The sequence below is a fragment of the Corvus moneduloides genome, chromosome 1 (assembly GCF_009650955.1).
Source record: "Corvus moneduloides isolate bCorMon1 chromosome 1, bCorMon1.pri, whole genome shotgun sequence".
Lineage (NCBI taxonomy): Eukaryota > Metazoa > Chordata > Aves > Passeriformes > Corvidae > Corvus > Corvus moneduloides.
Window position 1 is genome coordinate 60476355 of NC_045476.1, and position 22853 is coordinate 60499207.

General features: G+C 43.4%; 2 protein-coding genes across 11 annotated transcripts in view; one reads left to right on the forward strand and one right to left on the reverse strand.

The window, feature by feature from the left end:
* SLC25A13 (solute carrier family 25 member 13) overlaps window positions 1-10221 on the forward strand; it is a 103968-nt gene extending 93747 nt beyond the window's left edge. For all 4 annotated transcript variants that reach the window (XM_032111636.1, XM_032111628.1, XM_032111620.1 and 1 more), the window contains 4 exons: window positions 3891-4029; window positions 7795-7953; window positions 8034-8124; window positions 9004-10221. In XM_032111636.1, the coding sequence (XP_031967527.1) occupies window positions 3891-4029; window positions 7795-7953; window positions 8034-8124; window positions 9004-9193 (579 nt within the window). In that variant the 3' untranslated portion in view covers window positions 9194-10221. The remainder of the gene's footprint in view (window positions 1-3890; window positions 4030-7794; window positions 7954-8033; window positions 8125-9003) is intronic.
* Window positions 10222-16447: 6226 nt separating this feature from the next.
* The window catches only part of DYNC1I1 (dynein cytoplasmic 1 intermediate chain 1), a 187519-nt gene continuing 181113 nt past the window's right edge, over window positions 16448-22853 (reverse strand). For all 7 annotated transcript variants that reach the window (XM_032111659.1, XM_032111675.1, XM_032111649.1 and 4 more), the window contains one exon: window positions 16448-17408. In XM_032111659.1, the coding sequence (XP_031967550.1) occupies window positions 17298-17408 (111 nt within the window). In that variant the 3' untranslated portion in view covers window positions 16448-17297. The remainder of the gene's footprint in view (window positions 17409-22853) is intronic.

Consider the following 22853-nt stretch of genomic DNA (forward strand, 5'->3'; position numbering starts at 1 on the left):
CTCAGGTGACAGGATATGTATGAAGCTCTCACCTGGTTCCTTTGATAACAGCTGAGCTATTTTCATGTCATGAAGCTGAGGGTTTACAGCAGGATGACAAACATATGAAACACAGTAGTAAAAGTTTTGAGTTACATTTTGCATCCACCATGCCTATTTGTGACTGTTCTCGTATGTGAGAACCTGCTTTTCAGAAATTTCCTTTGAAATTACCCGAAACAACGCCCTTCCAACTAAAACAGCTCTTTTTTTTTCCTGCAAACTGAGTTGAAATTGCTGGTAGAGCATTTGAAATCAACATTTTATTCCTCTAACTTGATGTTCTAAATGAGTTTCATATTTTGGTTGGTATAAATATATGTGAATAAAAACCTATAATAGCTTTTAAGGCAATGTTATTTTACAGGGGAAAAAAGAATGCAGCCCTTGAAAGCAAATACCAGTAATATTTGATTGACTGTTACAAAACCTGTTAGGTGCTGTTAGGGCTCTGATTCTAAAGGGTTAAGTCTGTAGTAAAACCCAAGAAGAATGCAAAATGATCACGAAATGACATGCTGCCTATTGTTTGTAGCTATAGGATCAAAATAACAATTATACATGCCAAATAAATTCTAAACCTGTAAAAGAGAAAAAGAGGGGGTGGCTGTAAGTACAGGTGCCAGAAGCATTAAATAACTCTCTCAGACAAGGTGCACCACTGTTGTCTTGAATGCTGCTAGGTCCCCCCAGTCTGGCATTTTTCCCCCTGCACTAGACAATGTGCATTCACTGCAGGAGACTAGGCTAAGCCTGCGTCTCCCAGACCTGCCGGCTCCTTCTGCCCAACCCGACACAGAGGTGCCTTTGTCAGTATAATTACCCTCCCCTTGTAGTAGAAATAGTTTGTTTAGAGCCTTATTTGCAGGTAGAGCTGGTATAAGCAGGAATTAGCATGCTAAAGAACCTGTCCCAGCACTGACTTGGGCTTATTTATCCGAATCTTTGACAATCAGGGTTTTTTTTCCTCTGTTGGTTTATTCAGTGAGATCCTATCCGAGATTAAGAGCTTTAAGGTTATTAAAGAGATTGAAGATGGGAGCCAACAGGCTGTTGTGCGAGGAAGGCACATGTCCTGGTGTGTAGGATCTCCCAATAATTTCATGCCTGGCAGGTCTGCACCTTGGCTGCCAGAATAAACTCGGCTGGATGCTCCTTACTGCTTTCTGGGGATTGATCAAACCTCCCTTTGGCTTTCAGCACGTTGTCCACATCAAAAAGGTGTGAGAAGTAAAATAAATGTTTCTTTTGCTTTTCAAGATACTGTGGCCAATCTTCCTAAGCCTTCCTAATTGGCCTGGGCTGGTTGCGGATGATTAACTTGCAGTTAAATGGGGCCTGCTTTTAAATATGCTTTCCCAGACTTTAAACGGAATGATGGGGGGAAACTTTAGACTGTTGCAATGCTGGACCAGAGCCAAGCTGGGTTATTATTAAAGTGGATCCAAGTTTTGATCCAGGTTTTGTTTACGCTGAGCCAACTAAGTTGATGGACATCCCTCCCTCTCTGCATACCTGAATGTATTATTATTAGTGATATTAACAATATGCCACTTCTGCCCTATGAAAAAGAGCCTTTTAATGAAGGGGGAGGAATATTAGCAGCTCAGGTTGAACTAAGAGTTGCTTGCATTTGGACTTTATTGATTTCTGTAAGTTATTTTAACTATGTCAGGATATTTCAGGGTATGAAAAAAATGCAGGGGAAAAAATGTGTGCAGTGTTTGATGACAACATTGCAAAGAAAATAAAAGTAATGTGCCCCGAGGGCAAAGGTAGCGAGGAGATTTGCTCTGAGGAGAAGCATGCTCTAAAAATAAATCTTTGAAGAAACCATGTCAGTCTGTGAATGTTTCAGTAGTGAGTTTCATAATTTTCCTGTGAAGTAAATACAGTGCAGACATTTGATCCTTAAATTGTTGGGTTTTTTTCATGCAGAAGTTGATAAAACCCTAGTCTTGTCTTCCTATTTGAAGATTAAAGGTAAATTGTTAAACAGGCTTCTGTTGCACATGAGAGTCCAGAATCCTTGTTTCTGTTGAATACAAAGGTTCACCTTCTCTGTGTCCTCAAGGCAGAGCATATGGGCAGAGCAGCACCAACACCAGTGCTTTTTGAGTTCCTTTATGGCATTTTCCTTAGTATCTCTAGAAAGGCATAACAAGAACCAGCGACTGGCAGCATAAATCAGACAGATCCAACTGAGTGAGAAGGCAGAGCGTCTGAACAGCAGGAGTCATTAACCTCCAAAGGGAGTGTCAGGGGAAGTGGTCAGTACTCAGTTGAAAACACAGGAAATAAGCTGACAAAGTGTGGTGGGAAGCAGTGGGAGCTGGAGCAGAGCCTTGCTCCCTGTGTTCAGTAGCTGAGTTTGTGACGCACAAAGTCTGACTACAAGATCTAATGGCCTTTTTAATACATCTTTATTTTCTCAGAGGCATTCTCTGACTGCAGACTGCACTTATGAGTGTCTCCTGAGAAGTGGCTTGCAGGACCTGGTTTTCTTGTCACACATCCTGCTGCCTTCCCCTGCCTTGCCTCGTGGAAAGGCAACTTTACGGTTTTTCTGACACCTTGCAGCTCCTTTGTCTTTGATAACCAGCATCCAACTTGGATAAGCACTATATTTTAACTGGTATTACAGTACAAGCTAAGCTTACAGATGTGTCCAGGCATATCATTAGATTTAATTAAATTATGTGGATATTAACATGTCCCCTGTGAAATGTCTGGCACTGAGGCATGTGCTGGTAGACCTGTGAAAAAGAGAAGTACAGTAACAAGGGCACCCCCCGAGGGTTTGTGGATGAACCTCAAGCAGTTTCTCCAGGTCTCCACCCTTCCTTCAAAGAGAAGAGGCTTAGGCTCATCCATGAACCATTTCTTTCTCAAGCTTGAAAGATTTTACCCGTTTTCCCAAGCCACCTCTTGTTTGTGCTTTCCTCCTGGTCTTAGTCCTGGCAGGCTCTGGTGTCCTCTGGATCTCCATACTGAGGAAAGGCAGACTTCAAATGACTTTTGCTGTTGGAGCACGGATACTATTTGATATTTTATTTTGGTTGACCTTCCCTAGTGGCCTTTTTGCTTTTCCCCCTGCTTGAAAAACTTTTGACTGTTTGCCACTACCCCAAAAACCATCTTCCCTGTTTGCCTCCCTCTTGGATTTGAAACCAGCTGTATTGCTGGCAACTTTGTTGGCTGATTGTGCCACTTCCACAAATTGATAACAAGGCAAATTTAACAGTAAGAGATGAAATTTATTGAAACAAACTGTATCCCAGATAATTTGTACTTCAAAATTCACAAGTAAATCAAGCTGTTACTGTTCTGCAAAAGACTTGGTGTTATGGTCCTACCCCCTCAATATATGTTGCATTATCAATTGTAGTGCCTGTTTAGATGTATGGACTGGGCACTGTTTCCCCTGGAGTATTTATTTTAAGTGGGAGTGAGGGGTGACAGACCTGTCCTGTGGCTCAGTCTGTTCCAAACACGTCTCAAACTCCCACCATGGGTTCATGGCTACAAGGTCAACTATTTAAAGTTCTCCAAAGGTGTTTCCAGAGTTTACTCAAACACGTGATACTTTCTCCATTACCAGCACATAACTACAGTGCTACAGAGTGAGGGAGGACATGTAGACAAGATACATACAATGACAGAAATTAGTGAACCAAGAAACAGCACACAGTCACTCCTCAGCAGGGTGAAATACATGAATCTCTTGAGAGGAGAAATTGCTTTTTCTATAAACCCTTTGCAGCAAAATGAAAAAATACAATGTTGCTCTGTTCTCGGATATTCATGGTAAATTTGCTCATTCTCAAAACTTGGTGTCTTTTTCAACACAGGGTGCTAAGGCATGTTTTTTGCGTGACATCCCCTTCTCTGCCATTTACTTCCCCTGTTACGCTCATTTGAAAGCTTCGTTTGCAAATGAAGATGGGAGGGTTAGCCCTGGAAATCTGCTCTTGGCTGGATCAATAGCTGGTAAGTGCCCAGATTTCTTTTTTCAGGGCTCTATACTGTGCTGGCAGCACAATAGTTACAGCAGTGACAACAGTAACAAAAAACTCTCAAAAGGACTGTATGCAACAATACTGTATTTTGCAACCTTACACAGAAACAACGAAGTTACCATGCTGTAGAATGAGTTGAAGATACTGTAAGTTTCTGGTATAATCAAAATGTTCAGGAAGCAAAAGAAAAGGAAAATAAAGTCTTTTGCTGATGTTTTGTTATCATATATCATCATCCCTTGTGAAGTTACTCTGCTGGTTTTGGCTGTGTCTCACTGAGAGGTAATGTTTTGTTGAAATGATTTATCAACAAAACCATGGCATTCATAAAATTCTTTGTGATCAAATGAATCTTGGATTTTGGTATATATAGTCCAGAAGCCACACTAGAAGTACAGCTCTCCAAACACAATGACATAACAGGTGACAAAATGATGACAGTATTTGCTACCCTCAGTATCCCATGAAGTTACCTGGCTTCTTGAGGATTTTACCTTTGTCATTTTTTTTAATACTAAATAAAGCAGAAGATCTTTAAAACATTTCTGCACTACCACAGATTGCTAATTCCTAGCATACCCAGATATGACAGAGGTGCAGAGTGTGATCTTGAGCACTTGGTTGGTTTAGGTTGCTGCAAAACAGACAGAAGAGCCCAAACATGCTTAACTTCTCACAGATTAATTTAGCTTGAGTGTGCCAGAGCCCAAGGGAGAAGACAGAGACAGGCTTTGTAAGCCTCAGCTTGCCCTTGTGTGCTGCGTGGCAGGGCCCTCTGCAGCACCCAGCTTCTACACCCAAAGGGGACCTCCACTTGATAGCTATCTGCTGCAGGGGGCAGCTTGAGTGTCCTGCTCCTGCAGTGTCTATGGTTGCCCCTAGGAAACAAATAGGCTTGCAGATTTGTGCAACGGGACCTGTAGGGGAGTGAGTAGCAAGCAGGAGGGCTCACATCAGCAGGTATTTCCACCATGCTTATCAGGGGGCTGCTTGCTCTCTCCCAAGTTCTTCCTCCTGCATGGCCCCTGGCAGACTGCTGTGACCTGCCAGGTGAGAAAAATGATGGAATGGCATGACTCCAGTACAGAAAGGTGGTTTAGCAATGTTTTCTCATTTGATTTTAAGCTTTCTCCTCCCTAAGAAAACTCCTTGACTGGTCAAGATTATACTTGGGACTGTGTCTCTTGAGGAGCAGGGCCCTTTTTTAGCCAGTATCTGGTCTTAGACAACAGCTAAGATCAGTTGGTTTGTCTTGTTGAGGCATATAGATCTCTATTCAGTAGCTCATAGTCCAAAGGCATTGAGCTGGCACTAGCAAAGCCAGCTGTGTTCCAGTGACTGCTGCTCAAAACCCCCTTGTCCTCTCCCCTCCCACACCCCATTCCAGAGCTAGGCTCCAAACCCTCCAACAGGAGCTTTTACAGCCAGCCTATTTCTCACCCGTTTTAATGGAACAAAACAATTTTTGAACTTTAGATCATATTTACAGACTTGAAACATAAGATGGGTTTTTAAAGCCAAGTAATTTCTTAGATTTTCCTATTTTTCTCTTTCTAGCCATTGTCAGGTGATTGCAGACTGAGATAACCGTCCCTTTGAAGTTCAGGCACAGAAGCAGTCTTTATTGTTGCTGATATGGCTCACCAATCTAGCTATAATGTGAATTTTACCCAGTGCTTCCTGTGAATCCCATCCTAGGTTAACTCTCAGGAGCAAATTAGAGTGTTAGAGATACAAGACTCATCATACTGTTTACAAAAACAAGAAATTTATTTTATTGGGTACATGTAAAGTGTGATGGGGGTGCATGTGTCCACTGTTTTGCCAAAAGTCAAGGGAAAGACAGAACAAAACATGCACTGCTTCTGAAAAGCTGGCTTTGGTCTCTGGGCTGATGTCTCTTCTCTGGCCAGGGATCTCACCTGGTCATGGGACTTCAGATGTGGGCACGAGCTCTGGCTGCGTGTGGGAAGCTCCCCCTTCCCACACACAGCCCGTGCTGCTGGGATATTCAAGCTAGCCGTAATAAGATGTGCACCTGTGTCCTTTGCTAGTGCCTGTTGCTTGTACTGCTTACATTAACTTCCTTTCCATTGTGGTTGGGGTCACAGGCAACATGCATGTCATCTAGCTTGATCTACTGCTGGTTTTCAGTGTTCACAAGATGTCTCAACCTGTTGTGCCGTAGCGTATTCTGAGATGATTCTGATATCATCTGCAGGATCTCTCCTTAATTTGCTCCATCTGCTTATTGCCTCCATGAACTTCCTTCTCTTCCCCTAGCTCCTCTTTTTTCTTGTCAGCTCCTGCTGGGCTATTTGTCACATTCTGATTGTAAGCTTCTCTTGGCAGCAATCTGTAAATTCGACAAAATGCTTTTGTCCTGTACACATAGCTCCTAAAAAAAGGATTTTAAGTATCTCAAGTGCAAAATATCCTCAATAATATAGACTGAGTGATAAGGAGATGGAAGTCAATGTGTAGTAAGCAGAATTGTTTCTAAGTAAGTTCTTTGGTTTTCTTGAAAGCACTGGCTGGCTTATGAAGGACAAATGGCGGGCTTTAAATTGAAGACTCAGGCAATACCCTGGTGTGGGAAAGGCTAAGCAAAGAGGAATTTCAGTGTTTCTGGAGTTCAAAAACCTTGACCAGGTTTTAGTGCTTGCCTGCCAGACAGGTCGTGCTTGCACTGAGTGCACACTCAGTCAATGAGTTACTTTGGGGGGACAAGGAAAGGAGGAGGAAATCTTCTTTTGGTGATATGCACATGATTTGATCTCTTGGAGCAGTCTGCAGGAAGGGTGCTCTGGAGCTTGAGGCCAGACCATGCTGGTTTGGACAAAAGTTGTTACAGAATTACTAAGCTGGAAAAAAAAAAAGGGGAAGGAGATTTATGCATCTACATCTGACCAAGTTGGTTTGGAACAGATGCAGAATGGAAAAGTAATAAAACCGTAAGAGACAGTGTCTTCTGGGTACAGTCTTGGTGCTTTTCTTTGCCTTTTTTTTTGGCTTTTTTTTTTTTTTTCCACTTCTAAACATGGGCAGCCCCAAGTTTGGATAGAAATGATTTTAGAAATACCACCCATTGGTAATTTGGTATTTTTTACTTTCAGTTGATTATCTGCCAGGGTAAATTTAAATCTTCCTCCACATATTCTGCTGAGGATGTCAGCTGTGGCTTTGCAGCTGAGCAGTCTGCCATTCCTAATGAGAAGAATGACCCGTTTTGTAAGCCTTAGCTCTCAAGCCATGCTGAGCATGCACGGCATTATCTGGTTCTCGGTGACATTGCTGCGTGAGGGGTGTTTGTGTGTCTGTGTTTGGATGTGTGTGCAGCCTATTCTAGCACAGTGTACAACCAGGATGCCAGCAACCACAGAGAGGAATGAAAAGGAAAGGGAAATATCAACCTTCCCTCCAAAAGCTTTGTGCTTATTAACTATGCAAGTTTCTGATTAGCACTGAAAACTCCAATCTGTGCCTCCCAGCTTGGCAGGAAGCATGTGATGTGGTGGTTCCTCTGGGAGAAGCTCTCTCTGGGTTAAGCCACGTCCACAACAGCCACCTTTTGTTGCTTGTTGCTTATTCTCCTTCCCAGCTTCTGCTTAAATCAAATGTGGCTGGATTCTCCTGATGTTAGGAGGAAAGACCTGCTTACCTCTGGATAAATGAGGTGTGTGTAGCATATGTGCCAAGCCAGTGGTACCCACCTGATGACTTTTGTGTTCGGCAGGTATGCCTGCAGCATCGCTGGTCACCCCTGCAGATGTGATCAAAACAAGGCTACAGGTGGCAGCCCGAGCAGGACAGACCACCTACAGCGGTGTTGTGGACTGTTTTGCCAAGATCCTGCGGGAAGAAGGTCCAAAGGCTCTCTGGAAAGGAGCAGGAGGTGTGTAAAAGAGCTTTTATTGCCAGGTGATTTCTAATTGAGGCATTTGTCACTTAGGAACTGTATTCTTTTCTTTCAAGCTCGTGTATTTCGATCTTCTCCTCAGTTTGGTGTAACTCTGGTGACTTACGAGCTACTGCAGAGATGGTTTTATGTGGACTTCGGAGGAGTGTAAGTATGTGGTATTTGAATATACCAGGGATCCTGAAGTTATTCTTGGTTTTGTTGGGTCTTGGTCCTCGTTGGAACATCAGAGCCAGGGGCTTGCTAGGACATGTTGTAAAGGCTTTGTAAATATTATTTAAAGCACACTATACTGATGGAGGTTGGGATGATATTCCAGTACCTGTTTCATAGCAAGATATTACCACATTTTATATCACAGTTTCAAGCAGGGAACCTATGTTAGTGTAAACAGAGACAGTGGGAGGCTAAATAATGGGCTGGGGATGTAACTGCAGGGAAAATGTGATGCCTGCCAGGTGAGGATACACTCTGCATTAGTCCTCATTATTTGGTGGAGGAGCTGTGTCCCTGATTAGGGCATTTGACATCCAAAAAAGTATACAGTTGTCACCGAGTTCAAAACCAATTTGTTGGAGCTTCAGCTCTGCCTCCTGCCTTTGTTGACAATACAGGTGGATGGGCATATATAGCTGTTTAACTTGATCCCAGAGCAGCTGCAGACTCTTCACGGATCTTTGGGGACAGCAGTTTGAAAGCCACCACAAAAATTACTTAAACTCTGCTATGTTCCTGGATTGGTTGTGTGCTGTAGCAAAGACTTATGAACCCGTTACCTCACACTGCAGTTTTGATTATGCACTGCAAATTTTATCTGGATTTGACCATACTCAATCAACATGAAGGCTCCTTACTGTTCTGGAAGGTTTTAAAACAGGGTATTTCTCCTTACATTGCAGTATTTAATTTAGTTACTTACAGGGAAGTACACTCAGATGTCTCATTAAATTGACTTTATGGAGGAGATTTTTGTGAATACTGATTTTACTCTGTGGAACTTAATTTATTATTTTTATTATTTTGCAGAAAACCAGCTGGATCAGAGACAGTTCCTAAATCTAGGATCACGCTCCCTGCTCCTAACCCTGACCATGTTGGTGGTTATAAATTGGCAGTTGCCACTTTTGCAGGGATTGAAAACAAGTTTGGACTTTACCTACCTCGGTTTAAGCCATCGCCACCTACCTCAAAGGCTGCTGCAGCAGTAGGACCATAAGTTTATTGCTGTAGGGTTTTTGTTATTAGTTGGGAAAGAGCCACTTTTGTAATTGGTCAATACTTTGTTCCTTTAGCTTCTCATCATATAAAAGATTAGCTTCATTTGAGTTTTAAGGTAACTTTCATCTTAAATGTAATCATTTGTCTTTGTGCTTCCGTAACCAGATCACTGTGAAATTCTTACCAGTTGTTTTAAGTTTGGGACCATGAATGTATTTGTCCACATCTGACATGTGCTTATGTTGGGAAGACACTAATTTTAGGTTCCATTTATTGGAGAGGGCTGGGTGAGAGCTGTGAACCAGATCATTTTACAGGCAATGCTCAGTTGCAGATTACCAGGGCAGATGTCGCACATCGTCACTCAAATGGAAAGCTCAGTGGATATCACGGTGCTCAAAGCAGAATGATTTGGACTGTGTGTGTAAATTGGGTTTAAACTTGGTGCGTGTCTGTAGAGGTCAGCAAATACATACCTGGTACCTAAGTAAGCCAGTACAGCTTCAACTTCTTACATCTGTACACGCACAAGTTCTGTTTCTGGATTGTATTATGGAGCTTTTATGTGGAACATGTTTTTGTAATGGAAACCACATTTATAAATGTTTAGTCGTTGTATTATGTTACTGGTATCAAAATGCTCAAAAGAAAGTGTTATTGTCCATAGTCTTTGCACTTTATGGCAGAACTTTCGGCATTCTACTACACATACAAGAAAATTTCATAACTAGGTGCCTATCTTGGGTTGCTGGTGTTTGGAATTCAGTCTGTTTATGCACTTCTATAGTAAAAACGCTGCTTGTTTAAATAACTGCAATAGAAAATTCATGCACTGTATCAATGGTACCTGCCTTAACTGCTGGCTTGTAATTGGCAAATAGGTGGTTTCAGATTCTTATTTACTTCAATTGAGTCAAAAGAGATTAAAATAATCTAAAATAAAAGATTTTACTTAATTTTTGGTGCCTTGCACAGTGTTTAGAAAATTCTGTATTTATGAAGATAGAAATAAACCTTTCAAAGAGATGCACACATGGTATTCTGTTACGGAAATAACACAGTACATCAAATGTCTTGTTCAACTTCAGTGATAAAGTCAGGTTAAGATGAAGCTAATATTTGCACTTGTAGGCTATAAAAACACTTGCAGCTTGAGAACAAATTACCACAGTTCCCCTGCCTAGAAAAGACATCTCTTGATCTCTTGGTGGAGATGTCACTCAGGAAAAAAGAAACTTTTCTTCAGTCAAAAGCCAGGATTGGAGTAAGCTTTGATATTTGATCTTTACTTTTGGGGGGAGGTTAAGGGTTATGATCACCTAGTCACTTGAAGGTCCTGTGGGGTGTCTTCTATGATACCTCTTAAGATGAGGAATTTGACCTTACTTGTCTCCTTGGAGAGGGGCAGGTGAGGGGTGGGTGCCTTCAACCTTGGCCGTAAACTGCGGGAATGCACAGATGCAGCATCTCTGCAGAAGAATGAGTTTGGTGTGCAGTATCACACTGTGCTGTAATTTGTGGAAATACTGAAATGGAAATCACTCTGGTTTTGTATTTGGGTCATCATGAAAATTATTCTCTTGGACTAATTTGTATTTTTAAGTTACTAGTGAAATGGAGTTTGGGGGTCGGAGTAGCAGCACTTGTGCGTGTGAAGGTGAGGGGAGCAGATGACATTTTCCTGTGGCTGCATCTTGGAGTCTGGCTAAGAGTCTGGCAGAGACTGCACTGGGCTCTGACAGCCAGGAGCTGCTTCCTCTCAGCCCTGAGTATCCAAGTCTCTCCAAACAACAGCTCCTTCATTTCAGAAATAGGGGGAAAAGAAGCTGTCTCTAGTATTACTTCAAAATTAACAGTTGGGATTTTTGGTTAAGGTTTGTCATAAAAGTAAAACATTCTCACTGGGAGCTGCCTGTGCTTCACATGTGAGATCTTAGGCTGTTTAAGAGTTGGTTGTATACTTCATCCCTCAGATTTGCCTGACATACCATGTCACGGGTTTATGTGAAAAGTCAGCAGCTCAGGGAAGATGTCTGAGTGCAGAGCTGTACCTTCTCCCTGATCCAGGAGAGGAAATGCCTGGCCACTGGATGGGCTTGGCTGGCAGCTGCTCCCTCCTGGCTCAGTCTGGAGGGGGACACCCAGGCTGCACCCACCAGAGCACGTCCCTCTGCTGCCTGGCACCGAACCCCAGTGCTGCTGGGGCTTTGCAGCTGGGAGCAGAAGAGGAATTAGAGCCGGGTTATTGTAGGGCTTGCACAACTTCTTGGCTCATGTGATAAAGACCATTCATTGCTTATGTTCCACAAAACCAATTTCTCTGCCTCCTGGTGCCCTCTCACTCCCAGGCCTGGCAGTATATTTGTGACTTGTTCTTTATTCTGGGGATGAAGGGCACAGCCTTCATCTCCTCTGAGAAAGACTGGACTGACACCCCCATCCATGGTGGCCCTTCCCTTCCCCATTAACTTTCCTGGAGGATTGTTCTCTCCTTCTGCCCATCTCTTCAGGGTCAGTAGACAGCAGAGGCAGGGGCAGCAGTGTTGGAAGAGCCAGTAGCTGCTTTGTTAACATGAAGCCCAGTTCAAAACATTCAAAATCGTGCTGCAGCTCTGCCCAGAGATCTTGGGGAAGATCTGTGCCCACAGTCGGCTTCCTCCAGACACAAAAGGATGCATTCCTGCTCTGAAAAGCTTGCAGGCCAAGAATTGTCAGATTGCCTTGCAAACAAACAAAACACCCTGAGGACAATGTTTGTCCTCTGTTGGTTTCTGCGTGAGTTATGCAAATGAATAAAGAGTAACCTCACTTGCTTCCTGCACTCCAGCTAACTCCCTGTGACAGCACTTCTAGAAAAAAATGGCCAAGTACTGATGATGTTACCTGTTGGACTGAGAGTGGGGCAGGGGTGTCCCTGAAGCAGTTACCCCATGTTTGTGTTTCTCGGTCCGGCAGAAGCCGAGAGATGCTTTTCTGCCTGGTCCCCAGGGAATGGGCTGGGCTTAAGCTGACCTAATACTGACAGTTTGCAGGGATGCTTTTATGAGCAGACATACCACAGGCTTCAAAAATAACTTGGGCAGGTTTTTCTAAAACTGCTAAAAATACAAAACCTGACAAACTGCTCTGCATCATCTCAGGAGGGGACAGCCTGCTCAGAATGACTCTGCTGTAGCCTCCATGTGCACATACATGTCATAGTGCATGCTGCTGAGCTCCTCTCCCGTGGCACAGGGACAATCAGGAATCCTCCAGCTTTGCTGTTTAAACACTGCTGTGAAACTCAGACTCTGTTTTTGGTTTAAACATTTGCCTTTTTTGCATAAACTAGAAGGCGATTTGCAGAGATAGTGATCATTTGTAAGTTATTTAATGGTTGGGAGTATACAAATCTCAAGACGCTTGTATTTTAGGTGTCTCCAGAGACCTTCAAACAGCAAATAACACAGAAGCAGCCTGAGATGAAGTGGTTTCTTTAATGCCACATGCCACATGGTGGTTCTGCTTTCTGCATGGTGAGCAGCAGATAACTCGGGCTGTGAGACTGGGCAGCCTCCCCTGGTGCTGAGCGTGGGGATGTCATCAAAGTGTCTGTTGCCCTTCAGAGAAGAGATGACATTTGAAGTGTAGTTATCATTTTAACTGCTCCTTGCACTGTTCCTCATCGCACCAGGAAACAGTACTATTGCTTGCAAGATTCATTCCAGCTGCTGTAGTTATATTGCCTGGCCTTCCTCACACCCCAGGCTGTGCAGACACTGTGTACCAGACATGGTGGTATTACTTCAGAGGTATCTTTTCTTATGACTTTGAAGGAGAACCAGTCCTGTAAGCTTCCCAAGGACAGGTGGCTGCTCTACAGCACCTTTAGGCACTGAGTCCTGCCTTAGGACTGGTACTGCCCTGGTGACATTGTCACTGGTCAGTGGAGACCATCCCATTCCATGTGGGATGCCGTTTTGCTCTGTGAGGGGTTTCCAGTCTTCTGCTGTGCATGCATTTTATCTACAGTCGCTAAAACTCTTCAGAGCTTTTTCCACCTGTCTTGTGTGAAAGAGCCTATTCCTAGTTGTTTCCATAGCCCTAGAGATGCAGGCTGTCATTTGTAGTGTGAGATGATGATATTCCAGGGTGTGGTAGGGGCTCTGATGTTTTTAGAAGTAGCAAATGTTTGGGGCACTGGTTTTGAGACCCAGGAGGAAACACCGTCCATCTTGGTACTTGCCAAGTACCCTGTGGAAAACGCTGCAGCTCCTGAATCATTGCAACCCAGCACCATTTGTCCTGCCTGCCTTTTCTCTTTGAAGTTGTACAGGCAATTCTGCTGAGTCTAATCTCAGCAGCAAAGACTTGCTCTGACAGCCTTTCCGTGGAGATGTTTGTGGTGTTCTCAGACTCCAGAGGTAGCCCATTTCACTTCCACCTTTCAAAGATCCACTTGGTCCAAGTGCTGTTATTTACACAATGGACCTGGCATTGCAGCCCCATGCTCAGTTTTGTGTGTCCTGGTCAAATTCCAGGTTGGCCAGTGCTGTGGATGTGTTCTTTCAGTATACCTGGCCATCATCTTCTTTCTCTGTTACCATGGGGTCTCCTGAACAAAGTACACGTCATAAAGCTGAAGAACCCTGCTTCACCTTTTAGCTAATGCCTTCACCTTCCACACCCAGTGCCACCTGTCACGTCTCCCCATGTCCTTTCATAGCTCCCTTCAGAACAAATCCCAAGTCCCTGGCCACATCATTCCTCTGCCCCTCACTCATGTTGGTGCAGCTCTGATCCTTGGCACTGAAATCAAGGGAGACTCTGGACTTTCCTTCAACAAGTACAGGAGACTTGTCCCTTCCACATCCACCTCACAGTCCTGTCCTCCATCCTAATCCTCAATTCAGCCTCTTTTTGCCACCTGCCTACTTCTGCTCTAGTTGGGTTTGCTTTTTCTGACCTCTGTGGTTCAGATGTGCTCTCCAGCTGTCTAACCACACAGTTTATGTCCTTCACAGAAAGGTCACTTGCAATGGCCCTAAAAGAGCCAGGCTGTCTTCCGACCTATTCCACACCCAGAGTAGTCATGGCAGCATCCTCACAGTGCTAGAGCATAGGGCATAACCCTTTATGTTCTTCCTTCTATTCTCTGGACGTTTGTAGGCAAAAGAGACTGGAGAAGGTGATTTCTGTATGCTCAAATTAAAGGATAATTTTGTATTTATTTCCCTACTGGGCAGATTCTGAGAAACATTTTGTCATATGGGCTCTTTTAGAAAGCCAGTGAAGTGGAGCTATTTGTTTAGCAGCAGGAAAATCAAATAAACAAGAACTGTGGGAGATGCCTGGAAGAGCAGCAGCAAGGGCGGGCCAGAAACTTCACTGCAGGACAATCATGAGCAGCAGAAGGGAAGTAAATGCCTCTTGTTCTTGGGTGCTTTTCCATCTGCTTCAAGTGTGTGAAATGGCCCTTTCATGTTAATGCTCTGTTCTGTTCATACAAACCTGGAGATTTCTGTGGAAATTCAGATCTTTTCCTTGTTCCCTCTTTGTGTTCCCTCAGTGTGTACTGCTGAACCCCACACACAAAAAAAAAAGGAGAGAAAAATTTCAGAAAAGGACTTTGGTCATATTGATTTGCACACAGCAGCCAACTGCTGAAGGTCTTCTGAGGCTGCTCTTAAAACCATTTCAGAAGCTATTAATGCCGTAAAAGTAGGGAGAACTTGGACGTGAGCACACAGACCCCCCCTTAGATTCCAAAAGCTGAGCCGTAATGCGGAAAAAGTAGAAGCAAATTTGTCAGCTGTTCCCACTGCACTATGATGAATGGGAGACATCATCAGCTGAATGCCCTTCCCGTTACATCACAGGCACTCTCAGATGGTGTCCCCACACTTTGTGATGTGCAGCTACTCCAGCAGGTGGAAGGATAGTGAGCTCCCACCTCTGCCTCCCATGACAGCAGTACTTTGTGTATCCACCTGTGCACGTTCTTGATCTTGTGACACACAGAGAACCAACTGTGCCTCCCTCTCTTCCACTTGGCACCACATCTGCCTTACCCACACAGACAACACTTACGGTTTTTGAAATGAAAACAGGTCAAAACCAGGGAAAAAAACCCAGAGATTATATCAAAACTGATCCTTTACAGTCATCTCACCTGGCTGTTTGTTAGCATTCACCTTTAAGCTACAAAAATGCTGCAAGTCCTACACTGGTTCTTCAGGACAACTCCTAAAGCACCCAGGGGAGCAGGAGGAACACAAGAGTTCTCTAACACATGGCTCCAAACTCAGGGAGCCACCAGAAAGTGACTGATGTATCTCTGCTGTGTGCAAGGCCTTCTGGGAGAAGATGCTCCCCACAGCCCAGTGGCAGGACACTTCCATGGGCACTGGGAGATAGTTACAGGTTCCACTATGAAGAAGAAAGTAGTCCGTGCACTCTCACTGGGAGTTGCTTCTAACCACCACAAGGATGAGGGAAATGCAGCTTTTCCAAAGGATTTATTTTCTTTGTCTGCCCTGGCTTTAGCAGTGCAGATTTCCCAGTGGTTCTGGACCAGACCATAGCCCCGAACATGATTAGATGACGTGTTTATTCCTCAAGATGACTGCCCAAAGACAAGATGTGGCAATGAGATGATATGAGAAACTTAAGGTACAAGATCTTTCTTGTCAGACTCGCAGTGTTTCTTGCTAAAATGGTTCACCTCCATGCCCCTGAGTGTGAACCACTGCTTAATCTAGATGGCAGAGCTGTCCTCTAGCTCAGCAGAGTGTTGTGATATAGACATATCAAGCAGCCTCACTACCAATGTCTATCTGGGCCACAGCACTCAGTGAGACCAGTCTGCACTCTGTTTCTTTCCTCAAGCCAGAAGAGATTGTTATAAAAGAACCCATTCCTGTGTCCCCTGTCCCAACCTATCCCTCAGGACAGTTTGAGGCGGCCTTGTCTCTCAGCACATATGGCAGCACGCTGCTGCTCTGTGTGTGCAGGTAAGCATGCTAGGGATGGAGGGGAAATAAAAATTAGCCCATAAGCTGACATGCAGTAGTGCTTGCCCATGTAAAATTGGTAGCAGGGCCTGATGCACACAGGTCCACTACTGGCCAGTCCCAATGCCAAAGGTATCTATTTACAGAGCAGCTGTATGAATGTTCTGTGAGTCAGGGCAGCCACATTTCCCCAGTGCCTCACCAGTGACTGGTAATGAACACACTGAGCACTGTTGGCAAGGAAAGATCAACCACACTGCAACAGAACAGGCCCGATACATTTTATTGGCAAGACTGGTGTCATACTTGGGAACCACAACCCTTTGTCAGACTGTTAGTGTTAACTTGCATGACAAGTATCAGTGACCAACTGTATCTGAAATATAGTTGAAGTGCCTAGAAATAATAGGCATCTTAAAAAAAAAGGAAAGGGAACTCATTCCATCCACTCAAGCCAACCTTTATAGATCTTACATCTTAAGCACAACTGATGTACTGTAATTGTTACGTGGACTTTAATGTAACCTCTACAGCAGCACATAGACAATGCAGTTCTCTCATTATGCACATGCTTTAGGATCGTTTATTTTAATGCTTTCAAATAAGTATGTTCCATGCAGCACACCGCAATAAATAAGGAGCAGCAACTTTCATATAGTACATCCATTCATAATGTAAGTCACCATGTGATACACCACATCTAAGGTCTTTGGCCCAGTCCCATACAGTGAAGCACACCACATCTGCACATAATCATATCTGGCTTCATATGGATTTAATAGGACTATGCCAGAAGGGCAATGTGAGCACAAGTTTAACCAAGGGTTCCTAGCTATTAAATAGAGCTACTAAGTAGTTAAAAGGCAACAACTAAACCCATAAAGGGTTGATTTGTCTTTTCTTTCTTACTTTTCAGACAGAAATATAAAGTATGAAAATGCTCTGGATATTTTCAGCCTTGTGTAAAGCAGTGTGATTAATATGGAATGCTTTGAGCAATACTGGCATGTACACTGGCATCAAAAGCCACAGCAAGACTGACTCTGACACTGAACACTGGCGTACTCAGCGGGGGAAGCTGCTGTTCTGGCGGGCACTGCTCCTCTCCCTCTAGGCTGCGAGCTCCACCGCCCCCTCTTCTTCACTGTCGGCTCGGTTGGCACGGATCTCCACCAAGGTCCGGGCAAAGCGCGTCCACTCATCGTTGTGTGGAACAGCCAGCTGCAGGAGAAACCAGCAGGGAATTAATGAAGACACTGGTGGTGTGGGACTGGTTCTCTCTCTGGCCCACATCTGAGGCACCTCCTTTGAGGAGAGCTCCTACCACAATCAGCATAGCCATGCATGGTGAAGCATCAAAGCATCTGCCTCACCAACCCGCTGGGGGCTGGTACCTAGGAAGTGTGGCCGAATTCACAAGGCACATCTGGCAGTTTCCTATTCAGTACCAGCCAGATGGAGCTTTTAGTCAGTGGCAGAGCAAAAGGCTTTATCTGCTTGATTTTGTAGTGTTGCTGCAAAATCTACCCCTTGGTTAAAATATTTCAGATTTCCCAAACTAGAGCAGAGGCCTTGATCTCTACATGTACACACATGTATGTTTCACTTTACGCACACAAGCTGGCCATTGGCAGTCAGCAAGGCTGTGCCCAAGTGTAATTGTTTGCAGGACCCAGGTCAGTGTGCACAAGGTAACAGAGCTTTTACAACACTGTGTTGAAACTATTTTCCTGAAGTTCATTAAAGCTCTAAGTAATAAAATAAATATATTGTGTTATTTTAATTACCCTCCTCTATGTTAAGGAATTCACAGTTACAGGAAATGCATTACAATGGAAATGTTATACCAACTGGATACTGCATTACTAGTCTGACTTTTTTATATCATCATGCAAGATCCTTTTCCATTTAATAGCATTGATGTTTCTAATGAAGAGCTCTTGAACATTAGGCTTCAAGAGAGACGTGTAATCTAAATAGCTGAACTTCCAGACAAAACGCTTTAGTGCTATGGCAAAATAATACTGCAGTCATTTCCAGCTGGATCCAATACTGCAATTTCTGGAAGATAATGCAAGCTGGGATTGAGATAATTAGAAAGAAACAAAAAAAATAACAAAACACCAAAACAAAACAAGCACTTTTCTCAACTTTGTTTTCATTAAGCCAAATTTCAGAAAACAGCAACAAGCATCCACATGAACCATGCAAGTTTTTACTACCCTCCTGAAGTGCTGTGATCATGTCCTGCATATAATATGAAAGAATAACTGTTTCAAGACATTACACAGTGCTTGGTACTGAAAAAGGCAACTGTTTGGAAACTACAGGGCACATAATAAACTGGTGTCCACCTTAGCAAATGGATGCCTCTGGACTGAAGAATGGGTACAAACCATAGCTAATCCAGTTTGCACTACCCAGTATTCAATCTGAACTGGTTTAAATCTTTTAATACACCACAAGAAGTGCCAAGCAGATGGTCAGCTAACTATGTCCACGTGGCACTTAGTAGATCATAGGTGCCCATGAGGTGTATGGTACACTGTACTGGAAAACAGTCAAATTATTCTCCTCTACTTACATCTTAGCTGGATACACAGAACTGGAGACTAAGAAAAGCATCTGTTACGTGACCCAGCTGGGGAAACAGCTTGTGTGTATGTCCAAGATTAACTCTTGTGGGAACTCCACACACACTGCTTCAGGTGTTAATCGTATGGACAGGACTTTGCAATACAAGATCTAAACATCTCCGTATCTCACTGGTGATTATCAGGTTTTTTCAACTATTTTGTACCTAGCTCTGCCTCTACATCCAGTATTTTGGGGGAAAGCAGCGTGTTTTGTAAAGCTTCCCATGTATTACACATGTATCAGTGACTGAGTTACAGTATGAAGGGCTGGTGCGCAAGTTTGGGGTTTTGCCTGCTGAAACACAAAATATAGTACAGTTCAGCATTAGCTGAGGCTACAGACCCAGAAATGCAACCTGTGAAAAAGCCACCTCAGCCCACTTGATATAGGGCATCACTGCAATCTCTGGGTTTTCCCTTCTTTGTCTTCCACTTCTGGCATTTTTCTCCTTCTCCCAGGAATGGAGACCAGAGTTACAAGAGTTACTCTTTTCAGACAGCTGTCTCTCACGCTCACATACACAGATGTGCATCTGGGATGGCCTGTATTTGAAAGACCACTCTGTTCTTTCAAGATCCTTCACCAGAAGGAAATGTAACACCAGAAGAGAGGTCACTGCACCAGGACCCCAGTACCTGTAGCACACGTTGGTCACAGCCACACACCTATACCAGCTTCTGTATAGCAGGAAGGGGCAGGGCAGAGATCCTTCTGTCAGAGATGGAATCAAAAGCAGCTGTGCAACCATCTCCGTTATTACTGCATCTCCTAAAAGATTTCATTTCTTGTGATGTGTACAGCACTACCATTTGTCAAACTCTTGAATGAAATGATTCTCACTGATTTCAAGTAGAAAAATCTTTAAAGTGGAGCAATATCCTAGGCAAAGGACTTTCTGAATGAAATAAAGCCTCATTTCCCCTTGTCTTCTAAAGTCTTTAACAGCATTACATTATATTAAATGACTGAAAAAGAAAGTATGTCATTTTAAATAAAAAAACCTAAATATATTTATGACATTAAGATAATTTAATTGCCTTTACTCCACAGCATGGCCACATACAAATAAAATCAAAGTCCAGGCTATTAAAACAACTTGTTATCTCAAACTTGAAGAGTCTCCCCAGGAATATATGCATTACATGCATTATTCTTAGCTGGCAGTGTTAGCAAGGTCTGAGTCATTTCTAGTCACTCAGTTTACAAAGCATTTAATGACCAAAGTCAATACCTTTAGCACAGAGGAAATAACATTCAGTGCCCACACACAACCAAATTCCTTACATCTTCATCTTATTTTACCTTATTTAATCTCATGCACCACATCATGGTTGCAACAAGGGGCCAATCCTGCTAATAGACCGTTAGTAGAATAAACCTCTCTAATATAAATTCCTCAGGGACGCAGAGGGAAACCTTGGCAATAATGAAGTCAAAGGAAAAATTGTCTTTTATTCTCCAAATCCCTTCTTTATGCAACGGCCCCAGTACTAAACCACAACAGTTATACAGCAAAAGACCACATATAAAAACAAAAGTATCCACAAACTCCAAATTCTTCTCTGGACTAATGCTCCCCTTCCAGTCATTTTCCATTCAAGTTCCTTCATCTGGGCACAGTGACACCCACAAGTGCTGGAGACCTGGGTCTATCTGTGGGATCTCCCTCTCAGCTTCTCTGCACATGTGTTTTCTGCAAATACCAGGGCAGAGGTGGAAGAAATGAGGAGATACTCCATAGAGGAAGGACAGAGGTTTAGAGCTATCTGGGTGTTCCTCACTCCTGTGGCAATTTTTCTGTCCACTTCCAGTTACTATAAAGCAGCATGTGTTGACTTCCACGTCATGATGTTGATGCAGCGTAGAAATGTTCACCAAAGCATAATAATTTAATATAATAACTTATTTGGGTCAGAGGGTTATTTGAATGAACTGATGCTAAGGTACGGAGCAAAATGAGAACATAAAAGCTATTAAGTGTTTTCCTCTGATCCCCTTACAATGGAAGGCAAATGCTACCCACACCTAATTAATTGATTGACTTACTCACACTGCTTTAACATCGTGGTATGTTTAGGTTGCATCAGACAGTAATTCTAATGAGGAAAACCAGTGTTATCTAAGAAAAACGGCCGCCACGATCTTTCTGACAAGCACCCGTCCTTGCCTTGCTGATGTGTCACCATTCTACATGATTTATGCAGTACACAACCAAACTGCATCTCAGTGCTACTACAGAGCCCTTGAACCTTCTGAAGCTTCTGTTTCTTGGGAGGTCACTCTAGTCAAGCACTTCACTTACCTGTCAGCTTTCCTGCCCTAAAGCGTGCCCCGCTCCGTGCTAGGACTGACCGAGGAGATGGTTTATGTGCATCTGGCAGGAGTGTGACAGAGCGCTCCGCCCCTGAGGCTCGCCAGGGAGCACAGGCAGCACTGGGCACGTGAACTTCCCCAAAACCAGCCTCCTCCACCTTCTCATGGAGCCAGAGACCTCCTCTGTGTGCAGACCTTCCAATCCAAACACCAGAGATTTTACAAACACAAGCTGTATTTCCTGTGTTTTCCTAGAAACTGTGCTAACAGCAACTTCACTGAACACTTCTACTCTGAAAACTGTGACAGAACTCAGGAAAAGGAGGTGCTCTGACCAGACAACTCTGGATGTTGTCCTCTGTGTCAGTTAGTGCTGGGCTCCCCCAGCAAGCAGGAAAGGAACAAAAACACAGAGCCTGAAGACACAAATCAACATAAATTTCATTTTCAGATCATTTAACACCTTCTAGTACATTTGCTCTTTTAAGTTAAAGGAAAAGGAAAAGGAAAAGGAAAAGGAAAAGGAAAAGGAAAAGGAAAAGGAAAAGGAAAAGGAGAGAAGGAAAAGGAGAGAAGGAAAAGGAGAGAAGGAAAAGGAAAAGGAAAAGAAGAGAAGGAAAGGAGAAAGATTTTGAGACAAAACCCCCAAATCTTTGAATGTGCCTTTTAAAGGAATCTATCCAGATGGTTGAAACAAGATATTACAACATATTTCAAGACTTTTGTATATTTCCCTCCTATCCATCTTTTTTATGGCTTAGTGTTTCAGCTGAATTTGTCCAAATCCCTGTATAGCTTCAGTTTCCTTGAAAAACCACTTTCCAGCCAATGAATTATTCATTGAGGATATTTCACTTTATTTCTGGCTCCTTGCCTTCTCTGAAGCCTCTAAATCTTTGGGATGGGAGTGGACAAACTCCTCCTGCCTTCATCTCTCCAAGCTCTTGTCCATCACAATTCTCCTTTGAGGACAGTGGACTCTCCTGAGAAGGGATCAAAATGCAATTTCAGCAGCAGCAGCCACCTCCACTTTGGAGGAACCAGTGTCCTATAAGCTCAAAGGCAGCCCAGTTGTCCATGTTGAACCTGTTTCATTTCCTTTTAATGACTGTACCTCATGGGCTTACTTACCTGTCACTGAGACACTAGTTCCTAATCTGCAGCACTGATCACTGGTTCAATAGCCACTTTTTTTTTGTCTTCACTAGAGTTCAGAAGCCTCAAAGCAAAAACAGCCATGGGAAGAACCTCCTCAGCATTGTCAGTGAGTGAGAGGCTGTTGTGAAGGGGTGAGGTTTTGCCACCAGCACAGCCTGTAACACTGCTGACCCACATGTCCTGTGGACACAGGTGTAAATGGAGAATCTGACAACAAGCAGCTACACCATGGCTTGGAAGATCTGCCAGAATCTGTGGTCGCAGCCCTAGTGCCACACACTGCTTTCAATTAGAAGTTTGCAGATGAGCCTGCATGGTGGTCCAAGATACACTCCAAGGGTGATAGCAGTTCCCAGTTCAAAAATCTGTGACCCATTCGAACATTTCATAGAAACACAAAAATAAGAAAGCATTGTGCTAAGAAAAAGCTTGTTCTGATCTAAATTGCCAGCTTTCTATATAGCTAATCACCGTGCTCCAAAGGGTCAGACACTTTCTGATTAACACTCATCTTTCATTAGTTGCATTTGGGTTTGTTGCTGTTTGGAGACAAAGGGT